Source organism: Lichenostomus cassidix, chromosome 3 (genome assembly GCF_008360975.1).
Source record: "Lichenostomus cassidix isolate B80296 chromosome 3, HeHo_3.0, whole genome shotgun sequence".
Classification (NCBI taxonomy): Eukaryota; Metazoa; Chordata; class Aves; order Passeriformes; family Meliphagidae; genus Lichenostomus; species Lichenostomus cassidix.
This window is the reverse complement of record NC_139483.1, coordinates 112,012,722-112,031,627: the sequence shown is the minus strand read 5'-3', so window position 1 is coordinate 112,031,627 and position 18,906 is coordinate 112,012,722. Positions and strand designations below refer to the sequence as shown.

Sequence of the window (18,906 nt, the reverse complement as noted above, 5' to 3'; positions counted from 1 at the left end):
CTGGCTAAGGGAGAACGAAGCCATGAGTGAAGCGATGTGAAAAATGTAGAGGTTGGGAAATTTCTAACAGATTGATTGTTTAAGAAAAGGTGTTGGGGGAGAGATTTGGGGTTTTTCTGCTGTTTTGGGGAGAAAAAGTGGGAAAAGTGGGGAAGGGAGGGGGAGAGAAAAGGGAAGGGAAAAGGGAAAGGAAATAGGAGGAGAGAAAATTGAAGAAAAAGTGGGAAGTGGAAGGGATTAAAAAAGGGAAGGGAGAGAGGAAAAAAGGGAAAGTTTCAGGAAAGGGAAGTTTCAGGAAAATTTCAGGAAAGGAAAGTTTCAGGAAAGGAAAGTTTCAGGGAAGTTTTAGGGAAGGGAAGGGAAGGAAAGGAAAGGAAGAAAGGGGGAAGAAAACAGGGGAGAGAGAAAGGAAAAAGGGGGAGAAAGCCAAGGAAAAAGGGGTAGAAAGCCAAGGAAAAAGGAGGAAAAAGAAAGGAAAAAGAAGCAAAGCGAAGGGAATAAAAAAAAGGAAAAAAAACCCCTAAAACCCATGCAAAGAACCGGCTTCCCCCCACCGCAGTGCGCATGCGCAGTTCCCCTTCCGTACTCCCTCATGGCCGCCTGCTGACGCAGTTCTTTTGGCCGTACAGTAACATGGCCGCCGCGCATGCGCAGTTCCTGTTACGTACAGCAGCATGGCCGCTTGCTGCATGCTATCCCCATGTCCGTACAGCAGCATGGCCGCCCGCTGCATGCCATCCCCATGTCCGTACAGCAGCATGGCCGCCCGCTGTATGCTATCCCCATGTCCGTACAGTAACATGGCCGCCCGCGCATGCGCACTGCGCTCACCCTCAGCCGCTCCAGCCGCACTGCGCATGTGCAGTACGCACGTACCCGTGACGTCATCACGCTCCCCCCCCCTCCCCTCCCGGCCGGGCCTGCCCTGAGGAGCCTGGGGAGGGCCGGGAAGGGAAATTGGGAGAAAAATCGGGAATTTGGGGTAAAAACCGGGAATTTGGGGGTAAAAACCGGGAATTCGGGATAAATACCGGGAGAAGGAGCGCGGCGGCGGCAAACCCCAGGGCAGCCATGGTGTTTTATTTCACCTCCACCGGTGAGAGCGGCGGGGAGAGCGAGGGGAGGGGAAAGTGCGTGAGGGGAGAGAGAGGGGATGGAGGGAATTCCAGGGAATGGAGGGAATTGTAGGGAATTCCTACCGCTCGGGGGATCCTCGGGAATTCCCAGGGATCCAGGAATATCCGGGAATTCCATCCCAGCTGGCAATCCCTTCCCAAATCCCAAGCAATCTCCCCTTTCCCAGGGAATTCCCTCCATTCCCAGCTCTCCCAGCCTGAGGTTGGATCCATCCTGGGAAGGAATTTCGGGATTGAGGAGCTTCCCTGGGATTTTGGCAATTTTCTGGGAATTTTTTCCCGATTTTTTCTCCATTTTAATCCCATTTTTCCATCTTTTTTTCTCCTCAGCTGTTGCGGCAGTTTACACCATTTATATGGGGAAGGACAAATACGAGAGTAAGTCTGGGAATTCGGGAATTTCCTGGGAATTCAGGATTTTTTTGGAATTTTCTGGGAACTTCCGGGCATTTTTCTGGGAATTTTTTTGGAATTTCTGGTCAATTTTGGGGATTTTTATTAAATTTTCTGGGGAATTTCTGGGAATTTTTGGGGATTTTTTTTTTTATTTTCTGGGAATTTCTGGGGAATTTCTGGGAATTTTTTAGACATTTCTGGAAATTTCTGGACATTTTGGGGAATTTTTTGGGGAATTTTCTGAGGTTTTTTTCGGCATTTGTGAGAATTTCTGGGAATTTGTTGTGAATTTTTGGGGAATTATTTGGGAATTTTCTGGGATTTTTTTTTTTATTTTCTGGGAATTTTTGGGAATTTTTTTGGAATTTTTTTTTAATTTCTAGGAATTTTGTGGAATTTTCTGGGAATTTTTTGGCATTTCTGAGAATTTCTGGGATTTTTTTTTTTTTTGAATTTTTTAAATTTTCTGGGAATTTTTGGGAATTTCTGAGAATTTTGTGGAATATCTGGGAATTTTTTGCAATTTTTTTTTTAGAATTTCTGGGAACGTTTTGGGGAATTTTGGGGAATTTTCTGGGAACTTTCTGGGAATTTTTGGGGATTTCTGGGAGTCTTCTGGGATTTTTTTGGGGACTTTTTTTTTTGGAATTTTTTTGGGAATTTCTGGGAATTTCGGGTTGATTTGGGACTTTTCAAGCCACATTTCCCTGGAAAAATCCCATTTTTTTTTTTGGTGAATTCCCCCTTGGAATGCAATCAATCTGCTGGGAAAATCCTGGAATTCCTTTGGAATTTCCCATTTCCTGGGAAAAGAAATCCTTTTCCTTGGGGGAAAATCCTGGTTTTGGGGTTTGGGGAATTCCAGGAATTCTCTCCCTGCTCCTTCCGGAGTTTTCCATGGATTTTCCAGCTTTTTTTCCCTCCCAGCCTGGAGGTGATTCCTGCTGGGAGTTGGGGTTGGGAATTTTGGGATTTGGGGTTGGAAATCTCGGGATTTAGGTTGGGAATTTTGGGAATTCTGGGATTTTTCCAGGACTTGGGTTGGATTTCGGCTGAGAATCCTGGGATTTGCTTGGGCTGGGAGTGGATTTGGGATGGGAATTTTGGGATTTGGGGTTGGATTTGGGATTGGGAATTTTGGGGTTTGGGGTTGGATTTGGGATTTGGAGTTGGATTTGGGATTTGGGATTGGGAATTTTGGGATTTGGGATGGGAATTGTGGGATTTGGGATTGGATTGGATTTGGGATGGGAATTGTGGGATTTTCCAGGGCTGGGGTTGGATTTGGGATGGGAAGATTTGGGGTTGGGATTCCCAGGATTTGGGATGGGAATTCTGGGATTTGGGATGGGAATTTTGGGGTTTGGGGTTGGATTTGGGATTTGGGATGGGAATTTTGGGATTTGGAGTGGGAATTGTGGGATTTGGGGTGGGAATTCTGGGATTTGGGATTGGATTGGATTTGGGATGGGAATTTTGGGGTTTGGGATGGGAATTTTGGGATTTGGGATGGGAATTGTGGGATTTGGGATGGGAATTTTGGGATTTGGGGTTGGATTTGGGATTTGGGATGGGAATTCAGGGATTTGCCAGAACTGGGAATGGATTTGGGGTTGGGAACTCTGGGATTTTCCAATGGGGTTGGATTTGGGGTTGGAAATCCTGGGATTTGCTTGGGCTGGGAGTGGATTTGGGATGGGAATCTTGGGATTTGGGATGGGAATTGTGGGATTTGGGATGGGAATTTTGGGATTTGGGGTGGGAATTTTGGGATTTGGGATTGGGAATTTTGGGATTTGGGGTTGGGAATTTTGGGATTTGGGATGGGAATTTGGGATTTGGGGATGGGAATTTTGGGATTTGGGGTTGGGAATTGTGAGATTTGGGATGGGAATTCTGGGATTTGGGACGGGAATTTTGGGATTTGGGATGGGAATTTGGGATTTGGGATGGGAATTGTGGGATTTGGGATGGGAATTTTGGGATTTGGGATGGGAATTGTGGGATTTGGGGTTGGGAATTCTGGGATTTGGGATGGGAATTTGGGATTTGGAAATCCCAGGATTTTCCAGGGTTAGGTTTGGATTTGGGATGGGAAGATTTGGGGTTGGAAATCCTGGGATTTGGGGTTGGGGTTGGATTTTGGGGTTGGGAATTTTGGGATTTGGGGTTGGAAATCTCGGGATTTAGGTTGGGAATTGTGGGAATTCTGGGATTTTTTCCAGGACTTGGGTTGGATTTCGGCTGAGAATCCTGGGAGTGGATTTGGGATGGGAATTGTGGGATTTGGAAATCCCAGGATTTTCCAGGGTTGGGTTTGGATTTGGGACGGGAATTCTGGGATTTGGGGTTGGGAATTCTGGGATTTGGGATGGGAATTGTGGGATTTGGGATTGGATTGGATTTGGGGTTGGATTTGGGATTTGGGATGGGAATTTTGGGATTTGGGGTTGGATTTGGGATGGGAATTTTGGGATTTGGGGTTGGATTTGGGATTGGGAATTTTGGGGTTTGGGATGGGAATTTTGGGATTTGGGGTTGGGAATTCTGGGATTTGGGATGGGAATTGTGGGATTTGGGATTGGGAATTTTGGGGTTTGGGACGGGAATTGTGGGATTTGGGACGGGAATTTTGGGATTTGGGGTTGGATTTGGGATTTGGGGTTGGGAATTGTGGGATTTGGGATGGGAATTGTGGGATTTGGGATGGGAATTTTGGGATTTGGGACGGGAATTTTGGGATTTGGGATGGGAATTGTGGGATTTGGGACGGGAATTTTGGGATTTGGGATGGGAATTTTGGGGTTTGGGACGGGAATTGTGGGATTTGGAAATCCCAGGATTTTCCAGGGTTAGGTTTGGATTTGGGATGGGAAGATTTGGGGTTGGAAATCCTGGGATTTGGGGTTGGAGTTGGATTTTGGGGTTGGGAATTTTGGGATTTTCCAGTGGGGTTGGAAATCTTGGGATTTAGGTTGGGAATTCTGGGAAATCTGGGATTTGCCAGGCCTGGGGTTGGATTTGGGGTTGGGAATTCCGGGATTTGGGGTTGGGAATTCCCATTTTTCCCAATTTTTTTCCCATTTTTCCCATTTTTTTTCCCATTTTTCCCATTATTCCCCCAGATGAAGACCTGATCAAGTACGGCTGGCCTGAGGACATCTGGTGAGTTCTGCCATCCCAGAATTCCCTGGAAAAATGGGAATAATCCCAGAATTCCCTGGAAAAATGGGAATTTGGGGAATTCTGGGATGGGAAAAACTCCCTGAGCTGCCAGATCCCAACATTCCCTGGGGGAATAAACAGGCTTGGGATCCTGAGAATTCCTAAAAATTCCTGGGAATCTTTTCCTGCTTCCTTTTTCCCTTTTTTTCCCCTTTTTTTCCCCTTTTTTTCCCCTTTTTTTCCCCTTTTTTTCCCCTTTTTTTCCCCTTTTTTTCCCCTTTTTTTCCCTTTTTTTTCCCCTTTTTTTTCCCTTTTTTTCCCTTTTTTCCCCTTTCCCCTTTCCCTTTTTCTTCCCTTTTTCCTTTTCTCCCTTTTTCCTTTCCCCTTTTTCTCCCTTTTTTCTCCCTTTTTTCTCCTTTTTTCCCCTTTCCTTCCCTTTTTCTCCCTTTTTTCTCCCCTTTTTTCCTTTTTCCCTCCTTTTTTCTCCCTTTTTTCTCCCTTTTTTCTCCCTTTTTTCTCCCTTTTTTCTCCCTTTTTTCTCCCTTTTTTCTCCCTTTTTTCTCCCTTTTTTCTCCCTTTTTTCTCCCTTTTTTCTCCCTTTTTTCTCCCTTTTTTCTCCCTTTTTTCTCCCTTTTTTCTCCCTTTTTTCTCCCTTTTTTCTCCCTTTTTTCTCCCTTTTTTCTCCCTTTTTTTCCCCTTTTTTTCCCTTTTTCCCCCATTTTTCCTCCCTTTTTCCACTTCTTTCTCCCATTTTCCCCCCTTTTCCCATCCCCCAATTCCCAAATAATTCCCCTAATTCCCACAATAATTCCCACTATTAATTCCCACAATTCCCACAATAATTAATTCCCACAATTCCCCCAATTCATTCCCCCAAATCCCACAATCAATTCCCACAAATAATTCCCACAATTCCCCAAAATTCCCCTAAATTCCCAATTAATTCCCCCAATAATTCCCACAAAATTCCCACAAATAATTCCCCCAAAATTCCCCCAAAATTCCCCCAAAATTCCAATGATTCCTACAACAATTCCCTCAAAATTCCCTAATTCCCCCAATAATTCCCACAGTTAATTCCCACAATAATTCCCAAAATTCCCACAACAATTAATTCCCACAATAATTAATTCCCACAACAATTAATTCCCCAATGAATTCCCACAGTAATTCCCACAATTAATTCCTCTAATTCCCACAATTAATTCCCACAAATTCCCCCAATAATTCCCCCAATAATTAATTCCCCCAATAATTCCCCCAATTAATTCCCCTAATTCCCAATAATTCCCCCACAATTCCCCCAAAATTCCCACAATTAATTCCCACAATTCCCACAACTAATTCCCTCAAAATTCCCCCAAAATTCCCAAAAATTCCCCCAAAATTGCCCCACAATTCCCCCAATAATTCCCACAATTCCCACACTTAATTCCCACAATTCCCACAATTGATTCCCACAAAATTCCCCCAAATTCCCACAATTAATTCCCACAATAATTCCCCCACAATTCTCACAAAATTCCCACAATTAATTCCCACAAATTCCCCCAATAATTCCCACAATTAATTCCCCTAATTCCCACAATTCCCCCAATAATTAATTCCCCCAATAATTAATTCCCCCAATTAATTCCCACAAAATTCCCACAATTAATTCCCCCAATTAATTCAATTCCCCCAATAATTCCCACAATTAATTCCCAAAATTCCCACAAAATTCCCACAAAATTCCCACAAAATTCCCACAAAGTCCCACAATGAATTCCCACAAGAATTAATTCCCCCAATAATTCCCATGATTCCCCCAATAATTAATTCCCCAATATAATTCCCCCCAAAATTCCCCCAAAATTCCCCCAAAATTCCCAATTAATTCCCAAAATTCCCAAATAATTCCCAATAATTCCCAATTAATTCCCAATTAATTAATTCCCAATTAATCATTTCCCTGCAGGTTCCACGTGGACAAGCTCAGCTCTGCTCATGTCTACCTGAGGCTGCACAAGGTGACCTGGAAATCCTGGAAAATCCTGGGAATTCCTGGGAAATCCTGGAAAATTCTGGGAATCCAGGGAATTCCAACCCCAAATCCTGGGAATTCCTGGAAAATCCTGGGAATTCCAACCCCAAATCCTAGGAATTCCATGGGAATTCCAATCCCAAATCCCCTGGGAATTCCTGGATTTCCCTGGATTTTTCCCTGGATTTTTCCCTGGATTTTTCCCTGGATTTTTCCCTGGATTTTTCCCTGGATTTTTCCCTGGATTTCCTGGGAATTCCAATCCCAAATCCCCTGGATTTTCCCTGGATTTTTTCCTGGATTTCCATGGGAAATTCCATGGGAATTCCAATCCCAAATCCCCTGGCAATTCCTGGATTCCCCTGGATTCCCCTGGATTTTCCTGGATTTTCCCAGGGATTTTCCCTGGATTTCCATGGGAATTCCAACCCCAAATTCCCTGGATTTCCCTGGATTTTTTCCTGGATTTTCCCTGGGAATTCCTGCATTTCCCTGGATTTCCATGGGAATTCCAACCCCAAAATCCCTGGGAATTCCTGCATTTCCCTGGATTTCCTGGATTTTCCCAGGGATTTTCCAGTATTTTCCCAAGGATTTCCCTGATTTCCCTGGGAAATTCCCTGGGAATTCCAATCCCAAATCCCCTGGATTTTCCCTGGATTTTTTCCTGGATTTCCATGAGAAATTCCATGGGAATTCCAACCCCAAATTCCCTGGATTTGCCTGGACTTTCCCTGGGAATTCCTGGATTTTTCCTGGGAATTCCTGGATTCCCCTGGGAAATTCCATGGGAATTCCAATCCCAAATCCCCTGGCAATTCCTGGATTTCCTGGGAATTCCAACTCCAAATCCCCTGGATTTCCTTGGACTTTCCCTGGGAATTCCTGGATTTCCTGGATTTCCCTGGGAAGTTCCATGGGAATTCCAATCCCAAATCCCTGGGAATTCCTGGAATTCCTGGATTTCCCCTGGATTTCCCTGGAATTCCTGAATTTCTCTAGATTTCCCTGGATTTCCCCAGGGATTTTCCAGGATTTTCCCAAGGATTCCCCTGGATTTCCATGGGAATTCCAATCCCAAATCCCTGGGAATTCCTGGATTTTCCATGGATTTATTCCTGAATTTCCCTGGATTTTCCTGGATTTTTTCCTAGATTTCCCAGAATTCCCTGGATTTTCCCTGGGAAATTCCATGGGAATTCCAACTCCAAATCCCTGGGAATTCCTGGACTTTCCCTGGATTTCCCCGGATTTTCCCAGAGATTTTCCAGTATTTTCCCAAGGTTTTCCCTGGATTTCCATGGGAATTCCTAGATTTCCCTGGGAAATTCCATGGGAATTCCAATCCCAAATCCCCTGGCAATTCCTGGAATTCCTGGATTTCTCTGGATTTTCCCTGGATTTCCTGGGAATTCCAATCCCAAATCCCCTGGATTTCCTTGGACTTTCCCTGGGAATTCCTGGATTTTCCATGGATTCCCCTGGATTTTCCCAAGGATTTCCCTGGATTCCTCTGGATTTTTTCCTGGATTTCCCTGAATTCCCCTGGATTTTTTCCTGGATTTCCCTGGATTTTCCCTGGGAATTCCTGGATTTTCCCTGGATTTTTTCCTGGATTCCCCTGGGAAATTCCATGGGAATTCCAATCCCAAAGCCCTGGGAATGCCTGGATTTCCCCTGGATTTTCCTGGATTTTCCCTGGATTTTCTGGGAATTCCAATCCCAAATCCCCTGGGAATTCCTGGATTTCCCAGGGAATTCCTGGATTTTCCAGGATTTCCCAGGATTTTCCCAAGGATTTCCCTGGATTCCTCTGGGAATTCCTGGGAATTCCTGGATTTCCTGGATTTTCCCTGGATTGCCCTGGATTTCCATGGGAATTCCTAGATTTCCCTGGGAAATTCCATGGGAATTCCAATCCCAAATCCCTGGGAATTCCTGGAATTCCTGGATTTCTCTGGATTTTCCCAAGGATTTCCTGGGAATTCCAACTCCAAATCCCCTGGATTTCCTTGGACTTTCCCTGGGAATTCCTGGATTTTCCAGGATTTCCCCTGGATTTTCCCAAGGATTTCCCTGGATTCCTCTGGGAATTCCTGGATTTCCCTGGGAAATTCCATGGGAATTCCAACCCCAAATCCCCTGGGAATTCCTGGATTTCCCTGGGAATTCCTGGATTTCCCTGAATTCCTGGAATTCCCCGAATTCCCAGCTCTCTCTCCCTGCAGGGTCAGACGATGGATGACATTCCCAAGGAGGTTCTCACTGACTGTGCTCACCTGGTGAAGGCCAACAGCATCCAAGGTGGGAAAATTCCTGGGAAATTCCTGGAAAAATCTGGGAAAAACTCTGGGAAAATTCATGGGAAATTTCTGGAAAAATCCTGGGAAAGGTCTGGGAAAATTCCTTGGGAAAATTCCTGGGAAATCCTGGAAGATCATTGGGAAGATCATTGGGAAATTCCTGGGAAAATCATGGGAAAATTCCTTGGGAAAATCATTGGGAAAATCCTGGAAAGTCCTTGGGAAATTCCTGGGAAAATCTTGGGAAATTCTGGGAAAATCTTGGGAAAAACTCTGGGAAATTCTGGGAAAAATTCCTGGGAAAGGTCTGGGAGAATTCCTGGGAAGATCATTGGGAAAATAATTGGGAAATTCCTGGGAAAATCCTTGGGAAATTCCTGGAAAAATCCTGGGAAAATCATTGGGAATATCCTGGGAAAGGTTTGGGAAATTGTTGGGAAAATTCCTGGAAAAGGTCTGGGAAAATTCCTGGGAAATTCTGGGAAAATCTTGGGAAAAACTTTGGGGAAAATCATTGGGAAATCCCTGGAAAAATCCTGGAAAATCCTGAAAAAACTCCTGGGAAACTCTGGGAAAATCATTGGGAAATTCTTGGGAAAATCCGGGAAAATTCCGAGAAATCCTTGGGGAAATCATTGGGAATTCCTGGGAAAATTCCTGCGAAATTCCTGGGAAATTCCTGGGAAAATTCCTGGGAAATTTGTGGGAAAATCATTGGGAATATCCTGGGAAAGGTCTGGGAAAATTCCTTGGGAAATTCCTGGGAAATTCTGGAAAACTGTGGGAAAATATCCTGGAAAAATCCTGGGAAAATCATTGGGAAAATTCCTGGGAAATTCTGGGAAAATTCCTGGGAAAATCCTGGGAAAAACTCTGGGAAAATATCCTGGGAAAGGTCTGGGAAAATTCCTTGGGAAATTCTTGGGAAACTCTGGGAAAATCCTTGGGAAATTCCTGGAAAATCATTGGGAATATCTTAGAAAAATCCTGGGACATTCATGGGGAAATTCCTGGGAAAACTCTGGAAAAATCCTGGAAAAAACTCTGGGAAAATACCTTGGGAAAGGTCTGGGAAAATCCTTGGGAAAATTCCTGGAAAAACCCTGGGAAACTCTGGGAAATCCTTGCAAATTCTGGGAGAATTCCTGGGAAAATCATTGGGAAAATCATTGGGAAAATCTGGGAAAATTCCTGGGAAATTTGGGGGAAAGTCGTTGGGAATATCCTGGGAAAGGTCTGGGAAAATTCCTGGGAAATTCTGGAAAACTGTGGGAAAATATCCTGGAAAAATCCTGGGAAAATTCCTGGGAAATTTGTGGGAAAATCATTGGGAATATCCTGGGAAAGGTCTGGGAAAATTCCTGGGAAATTCTGGAAAACTGTGGGAAAATATCCTGGAAAAATCCTGGGAAAATTCCTGGGAAATTCTGGGAAAATTCCTGGGAAAATCCTGGGAAAAAGTCTGGGAAAATATCCTGGGAAAGGTCTGGGAAAATTCCTTGGGAAATTCTTGGGAAACTCTGGGAAAATCATTGGGAAATTCCTGGAAAAATCCTGGAAATATCCTGGAAAATCATTGGGAATATCTTAGAAAAATCCTGGGACATTCATGGGGAAATTCCTGGGAAAACTCTGGAAAAAATCCTGGAAAAAACTCTGGGAAAATATCTTGGGAAAGGTCTGGGAAAATTCCTGGGAAATTCTGGGAAATCCTTGGGAAAATCCTTGGGAATATCCTGGGAAATTTCTGGAAAAATTCTGGGAAAATTCCTGGGAAATTCCTGGAAAATCATTGGGAAAATCCCTGGGAAACTCTAGGAAAAATCACTGGGAAAATCTGGGAAAATTCCTGGGAAAATCATTGGGAAATGCCTGGAAAATCCTTTGGAAAATCCTGGGAAAATCCTGGGAAAATTCCTGGAAAAATCCTGGGAAAATTCCTTGGGAAAATTCCTGGGAAATTCTGGGAAAAATCCTGGGAAATTCCTGGAAAAATCACTGAGAAATACCTGGAAAATCCTTTGGAAAATCCTGGGAAAGGTCTGGGAAAATTCCTTGGGAAAATTCCTGGGAAATCCTGGGAAAGGTCTGGGAAATATCCTGGAAATTGCTGTGAAATTCCTGGAAAATCTGTGGAAAAAATCATTGGAAAAGCCTGGGAAAATTCCTGGAAAAGGTCTGGGAAGTCCTGGAAATTCCTGGAAAAATGCTGGAAAATCCTTGGGAAAATCCTTGGGAAATCCCTCTATTCCCAATTATTTCCCCCCCAAAATTCCCAACTTTCCACCTTAAAGCAGCATTGGAAAAACACCAAATTCCCACTTTTTTTCACCCCAAAATTCCCAACATTCCCATGGGAAAAACACCAAATTCCCAGGTTTTTTCACCCCAAAATTCCCAACATTCCCACATTAAATCAAGATTGGAAAATCACTGAATTCCCAGATTTTCCCCCAAAAATTCCCAACAAAAACCTATTGGGAAAAAACACCAAATTCCCAAATTTTCCTTCCCAAAATTTCCACTATTCCCATCCTGAATCAGCACTGCAAAAGCACCAAATTCCCATTTTTTCCCCCAAAATTCCCAACATTTCCACCTTCAGGCAACATTGGAAAAACCACTGAATTCCCACTTTTTTTTTCCCCCCAAAATTCCCAACAAAAACCTATTGAAAAACCACCAAATTCCCACATTTTCCTCCCCAAAATTCCCATCATTCCTCCTAGGAAAGGAATCAATTCCCAAGTTTTTTTTCCCCCAACATTCCCATTGGGAAAATCACCAAATTCCCACTTTTTCCCCCAAAAAATTCCCAACAAACCCATTGGGAAAACACCAAATTCCCAAATTTTTCCCCAAAAAATTCCCAACATTTCTACTTTGAATCACCATTGGGAAAAACACCAAATTCCCACTTTTTTTCACCCCAAAATTCCCAACATTCCCATGGGAAAAACACCAAATTCCCAGTTTTTTCCTCCCTAAATTCCCAACATTCCCACATTAAATCAAGATTGGAAAAATCACTGAATTCCCAGATTTTCCCCCAAAAATTCCCAACAAAAAACCTATTGGGAAAAACACCAAATTCCCAAATTTTCCTTCCCAAAATTTCCACTATTCCCATCCTGAATCAGCACTGCAAAAGCACCAAATTCCCATTTTTTCCCCCAAAATTCCCAACATTTCCACCTTCAGGCAACATTGGAAAAACCACTGAATTCCCACTTTTTTTTCCCCCAAAATTCCCAACAAAAACCTATTGAAAAACCACCAAATTCCCACATTTTCCTCCCCAAAATTCCCATCATTCCTCCTAGGAAAGGAATCAATTCCCAAGTTTTTTTCCCCCAACATTCCCATTGGGAAAATCACCAAATTCCCAATTTTTCCCCCAAAAAATTCCCAACAAACCCATTGGGAAAATCACCAAATTCCCACTTTTTCCCCCAAAAAATTCCCAACAAACCCATTGGGAAATCACCAAATTCCCAATTTTTTCCCCCAAAATTCCCAACATTTTCCCCTTGAAGCAGCACTGGGAAAACACCAAATTCCCTGGTTTTTGTCCTCCCAGAATTCCCAAATTTTGGGTTTTTCCTGTTATTTTCTGGCTGGTTTTTATCCCAGGCTGTAAGATGAACAACATCACTGTGGTTCCCATTTTTTCCCTTTTTTTCCCATTTTTTCCATTTTTTCCCATTTTTTTCCCATTTTTTCCCATTTTTTCCCATTTTTTCCCATTTTTTTCCATTTTTTCCCAATTTTTTCCCAATTTTTTCCCATTTTTTCCCCATTTTTTCCCATTTTTCCCGTTTTTCCCATTTTTCACACTTATTCCCATTTTTTCCCAGATTTTCTTTTTTTCCCATTTTTCCCCATTTTTCCCAATGTTTTCCCTTTTTCTCCATTTTTCCCATTTGTTTTTTCCCCAGTTTTTTCCCATTTTTTCCTATTCTTTCCCATTTTTCCCATTTTTTCCATTTTTCTTTTTCCCCTTTTTTCCCAATTTTCCCATTTTTCCCATTTTCCCCTTTTTTCCCCGTTTTTTCCCAATTTTTCCCATTTTTCCCTTTTTTCCTTTTTTCCCATTTTTTCCCATTTTTCCCCATTTTTCCCATTTTTCCCATTTTTTCCCAATTTTTCCCATTTTTCCCCAATTTTCCCATTTTTCCCATTTTTCCCCATTTTTTCCCATTTTTCCCATTTTTTTCCTCATTTTTTCCCATTTTTCCCATTTTTCCATTTTCCCCATTTTTCCCATATTTTCCCATTTTTCCCATTTTTTCCCATTTTTCCCCATTTTCCCACATTTTTCCATTTTTCCCATTATTTTCCACTTTTTTTCCTTTTCCTTTTCCCCATTTTCTCCATTTTTTCCCAATCTTTTTGCACTTTTTCCCATTTTTTTCCGATTTTTTTTCAATTTTTTCCCTTTTTTTCCCATTTTTTTCCCATTTTTTCCCTTTTTTTTCCTCCTTTTTTTTCTCATTTTTCCCCCATTTTTCCCCATTTTTTCCCATTTTTTTCCCATTTTTTCCCCATTTTTTCCCATTTTTTCCCATTTTTTCCCTGTTTTTTCCCATTTTTTTCCTCCTTTTTTTTCTCATTTTTCCCCCATTTTCCCCATTATTTTTCCCATTATTTTTCACTTTTTTTCCCTTTTTTCCCCATTTTTCCCTCTTTTTTCCCAGTTTTTTTTCCTGGTTTTTTGCCATTTTTTCCCCATTTTTCCCCATTTTTCCTGTAATTTTTCCCATTACTTTTCCCCATTTTTTTCCCCATTTTTTTTTGCTTTTTCCTCAGATTTTTCCCTGTTTTTTCCCATTTTTATTTCATTTTTCCCTGATTTTTCCTGGGTTTTTTCCCCATTTTCCCATTATTTTTTCTGTAATTTTTCCCATTATTTTCCCCATTTTTCCCATAATTTTTCCCATTATTTTCCCATTATTTTTCCCATTATTTTTCCCATTTTTTCCCCTTTTTTCCTGCTGTTTTTTCCCATAATTTTCCATTTTTCCTGTAATTTTTCCCATTATTTTTCCTGGTTTTTTCCCCCATTTTTCCCATTATTTTTCCCATTATTTCTCCCATTTTCCCCATTTTTTTCCCATATTTTCCCATTTCCCAGGCTGCAAGATGAACAATGTGACAGTGCTTTACACTTTTCCCTGATTTTTCCCATTTTTTCCCCTTTTTCCTCCCTTTTTTCCTCATTTTTTCCCCGATTTTTCCTGTAATTTTTCCCATTACTTTTCCCCTTTTTTCCCTCATTTTTCCTGGATTTTTCCCATTATTTTTCCTGTAATTTTTCCTGTAATTTTCCCCATTATTTTTCCCATTTTTCCTGTAATTTTCCCCATTTTTTCCTGTAATTTTCCCCATTATTTCCCCATTTTTCCCCCATTTTTTCCCTTTATTTTCCCAATTTTTCCCCATTATTTCCCAGGCTGCAAGATGAACAATGTCACTGTGCTTTACACTTTTTTCCCCATTTTTTTCCCATTAATTTTCCCATTTTTCCTGTAATTTTTCCCATTAATTTTCCCATTTTTCCTGTAATTTTTCCTGTAATTTTTCCTGTAATTTTTCCCGTTATTTTCCCGTTATTTTCCCATTTTTTTCCCATTTTTTTCCCATTTTCCCCTCATTTTTCCAGCTGTTTATTGCCATTTTTTCCCATTACTTTTCCCATTTTTCCTGTAATTTTCCCCATTATATTTCCCATTATTCCCCATTATTTCCCAGGCTGCAAGATGAACAATGTCACTGTGGTTTACACTTTTTTTCCCAATATTTTTCCCTTTTTTTTTCCCCTTTTTTCCCCTTTTTTCCCTCATTTTTCCTGGATTTTTCCCATTATTTTTCCTGTAATTTTTCCTGTAATTTTCCCCATTATTTTTCCCATTTTTCCTGTAATTTTCCCCGTTTTTTCCTGTAATTTTCCTCATTTTTCCCTCATTTTTCCCTCATTTTTTCCCTGTTTTTTCCCATTATTTTCCCCATTATTTCCCCATTTTTCCCCCATTTTTTCCCTTTATTTTCCCAATTTTTCCCATTTTTCCCAGGCTGCAAGATGAACAACGTCACTGTGCTTTACACTTCTTTTCCCATTATTTTTCCCATTTTTTTTTCCCATTTTTCCTGTAATTTTTCCCAGGTTTTTTCCCCATTTTTTTCCCATTACTTTTCCCATTTTTCCTGTAATTTTCCCCATAATTTTCCCATATTTTCCCACTTTTCCCAGGCTGCAAGATGAACATCACCACTGTGGTTTACACTTTTTTCCCCTCATTTTTTCCCCAATTTTTCCCCTTTTTTCCCTTTTTTCCCCTTTTTTTCCCCTTTTTTCCTCATTTTTTCCCCATTTTTTCCCCTCATTTTTTCCCTTTTTCCCATTATTTTTCCTGTAATTTTTCCCATTACTTTTCCCATTTTTCCCATTATTTTCCCCATTGTTTTTCCCATTACTTTTCCTGTAATTTTTCCCATTATTTCCCATTATTTCCCATTATTTCCCATTATTTCCCAGGCTGCAAGATGAATAACATCACTGTGGTTCCCTTTTTCTTCCCCTTTTTTCCCTCATTTTTCCCTCATTTTTTCCCCATTTTTTTTTCCCTTTTTTCCTTCATTTTCCCTGATTTTTCCCGAGTTTTTTTCCCCTGTTTTTCCCATTATTTTTCCCATTATTTCCCCATTTTTCCTGTAATTTTTCCCATTATTTTTCCCATTATTTTTCCCATAATTTCCCCATAATTTTCCCAATTTTTCCCCATATTTCCCCATTTCCAGGCTGCAAGATGAACAATGTCACTGTGGTTTACACTTTTTTTCCCAATATTTTTCCCTTTTTTTTTCCCCTTTTTTCCCTCACTTTTCCTGGATTTTTCCCATTATTTTTCCTGTAATTTTCCCTGTAATTTTCCCCATTATTTTTCCCATTTTTCCTGTAATTTCCCCCATTTTTTCCTGTAATTTCCCCCATTTTTTCCTGTAATTTTCCTCATTTTCCCCTCATTTTTTCCTCATTTTTTCCATGTTTTTTCCCATTATTTTCCCCATTATTTCCCCATTTTCCCCCCATTTTCCCCCCATTTTTCCCCCATTTTTTCCCATTTTTCCCAGGCTGCAAGGTGAACAATGTCACTGTGGTTTACACTTCTTTTCCCATTATTTTTCCCTTTTTTTTCCCCATTTTTCCTGTAATTTTTCCCATTATTTTCCCGTTTTTCCCCATTACTTTCCCCATAATTTCCCCTTAATTTCCCCATTATTTTCCCAATTTTTCCCCATATTTCCCCATTTCCAGGCTGCAAGATGAACAATGTCACTGTGGTTTACACTTTTTTTCCCAATATTTTTCCCTTTTTTTTTCCCATTTTTTCCCTCATTTTTCCTGGATTTTTCCCATTATTTTTCCTGTAATTTTCCCTGTAATTTTCCCCGTTATTTTTCCCATTTTTCCTGTAATTTCCCCCATTTTTTCCTGTAATTTTCCTCATTTTCCCCTCATTTTTCCCTCATTTTTTCCATGTTTTTTCCCATTATTTTCCCCATTATTTTCCCCATTATTTCCCCATTTTCCCCCCATTTTTCCCCCATTTTTCCCTTTATTTTCCCAATTTTTCCTCATTATTTCCCAGGCTGCAAGATGAACAATGTCACTGTGCTTTACACTTCTTTTCCCATTATTTTTCCCTTTTTTTTCCCCCATTTTTCCTGTAATTTTTCCCATTATTTTCCCGTTTTTCCCCATTACTTTCCCCATAATTTCCCCATTTTTCCCCATTTTTTTCCCCATAATTTTCCCCATAATTTTTACCCATATTTTCCCACTTTTCCCAGGCTGCAAGATGAACAATGTCACAGTGGTTTACACTCCTTGGAGCAACCTGAGGAAAACTGCAGATATGGATGTTGGACAGATCGGATTCCATCGGCAGAAGGACGTGAGGAGATGGGAAATGGGAATTCCAGAGGGAAAAATGGGAATTTGGGATGGAAAAATGGGAATTTGGGATGGAAAAATGGGAATTTGGGATGGAAAAATGGGAATTCCAGAGGGGAAAATGGGAATTCTGGAGGGAAAAATGGGAATTCCAGACTGGAAAACGGGAATTCTGGAGGGAAAATGAGAATTGGGAATGGGAAAATGGGAATTTGGGGTGGAAAAATGGGAATTCTGGAGGGAAAAATGGGAATTTGGATCAGAAAAACGGGAATTTGGGATGGAAAAGTGGGAATTTGGATCAGGAAAGTGAGAATTTGGGGTGGGAAAAATGGGAAATTGGGATGAGAAAACGGGAATTCCAGAGGGAAAAATGGGAATTCTGGCGGGAAAAATGGGAATTGGGGTGGAAAAATGGGGATTTGGGGATGGAAAATGGGGATTTGGGCTTAAAAAATGGGAATTTGGGGTGGGAAAAATTGGATTTTGGGCTCAAGAAATGGGAATTTGGGTGGGAAAATGGGGATTTGGGTGGGAAAATGGGGATTTGGGCAGGGAAATGGGGATTTGGGCTCAAAAAACGGGAATTTGGGATGGGAAATGGGGATTTGGGTGGAAAAACCAGGAATTTGGGTGGGAAAATGGGAATTTTGGGATGGGAAAGTGGGAATGGAGATGGAAAAATGGGAATTTGGGTGGGAAATGCTGATTTGGGATGGGAAAATGGGGATTTAGGGTGGGAAAACGGGGATTTGGATCAGAAAAATGGGGATTTGGGCTTAAAAAAATGGGAATTTGGGGTAGGAAAATGGGAATTTGGGCAGAAAAATGGGAATATGGGGTAGGAAAATGGGAATTTGGGGATGGGAAATGGGAATTTGGGTGGGAAAAATGGGAATTGGGTGGAAAAAGCAGGAATTTGGGCTCAAAAAAACGGGAATTTGGAGTGGGAAAAGTGGGATTTTGGGAATTCTCCCATTGGGAAAACACTGATTCCCAGTTTTCCATGCAATTCCCAACATTCCCACCTTGGGGCAGCACTGAGCCATTTTTCCCATTGGGAAAACTCTGAATTCCCAGTTTTCCCTCGGAATTCCCAACATTCCCACCGCAAACCACAACCAAGGCACTTTTCCCATTGGGAACATACTGAATTCCCAATTTTCCCAGAATTCCCAACATTCCAGCACAGACTAGGATCACAGTGTATTTTCCATCCCAAACCACCCGAATTCCCGATTTTCCTATGGAATTCCCACCATCCCATCCCAAACCAGGATCACAGTGTATTCTCCATTGGAAAAACACCCTGAATTCCTGATTTTCTTGTGGAATTCCTAACATCCCAGTGCAAACTAGGGTTGGAAAAACACCCTGAATTCCCGATTTTCCCCCAATTCCCAACATCCCATCCCAAACCAGGATTACAGTGTTTTCTTCATCCCAAACCACCCAAATTCCCAATTTTCCCGCGATTCCCACCATTCCCATCCCAAACCAAGATCACAATGTTTTCTCCATTGGGAAAACACCTGGAATTCCCAATTTTCCTGGAATTCCCACCATTCCTATCACAGACTAGGATCACAGTGTTTTCTCCATCCCAAACCACCCCGAATTCCCAATTTTCCTGTGGAATTCCTAACATCCCAGTGCAAACTAGGATTGCAGTGTTTTCTCCATTGGAAAAACACCCAGAATTCCCAATTTTCTTGCAATTCCCACCATTCCCATCATAGACTAGGATCACAGTGTATTTTCCATCCCAAACCACCTGAATTCCTGATTTTCCTGGAATTCCCACAATTCCCACCACAACCCCCATTCCCCCATTGGAATCCACCGGGAAAACACCCTGAATTCCCGATTTTCCCAGAATTCCCACCATCCCATCCCAAACCAGGATTACAGTGTTTTCTCCATCCCAAA

At 41.5% G+C, this 18,906-nt stretch overlaps 1 protein-coding gene across 1 annotated transcript; it reads left to right on the top strand.

Annotated features, from left to right (window-relative positions):
* The first annotated feature begins 1,062 nt into the window (after window positions 1-1,062).
* Window positions 1,063-14,201, top strand: LOC146440530 (coiled-coil domain-containing protein 25-like). Its single transcript, XM_085056787.1, has 6 exons — window positions 1,063-1,096; window positions 1,467-1,514; window positions 4,658-4,697; window positions 6,655-6,706; window positions 8,949-9,024; window positions 14,158-14,201. The coding sequence occupies exons 1-6, from the start codon at window positions 1,072-1,074 to the stop codon at window positions 14,199-14,201; spliced, it is 285 nt and encodes a 94-aa protein (XP_084912913.1). The 5' UTR covers window positions 1,063-1,071.
* The last annotated feature ends 4,705 nt before the right edge of the window (window positions 14,202-18,906 follow it).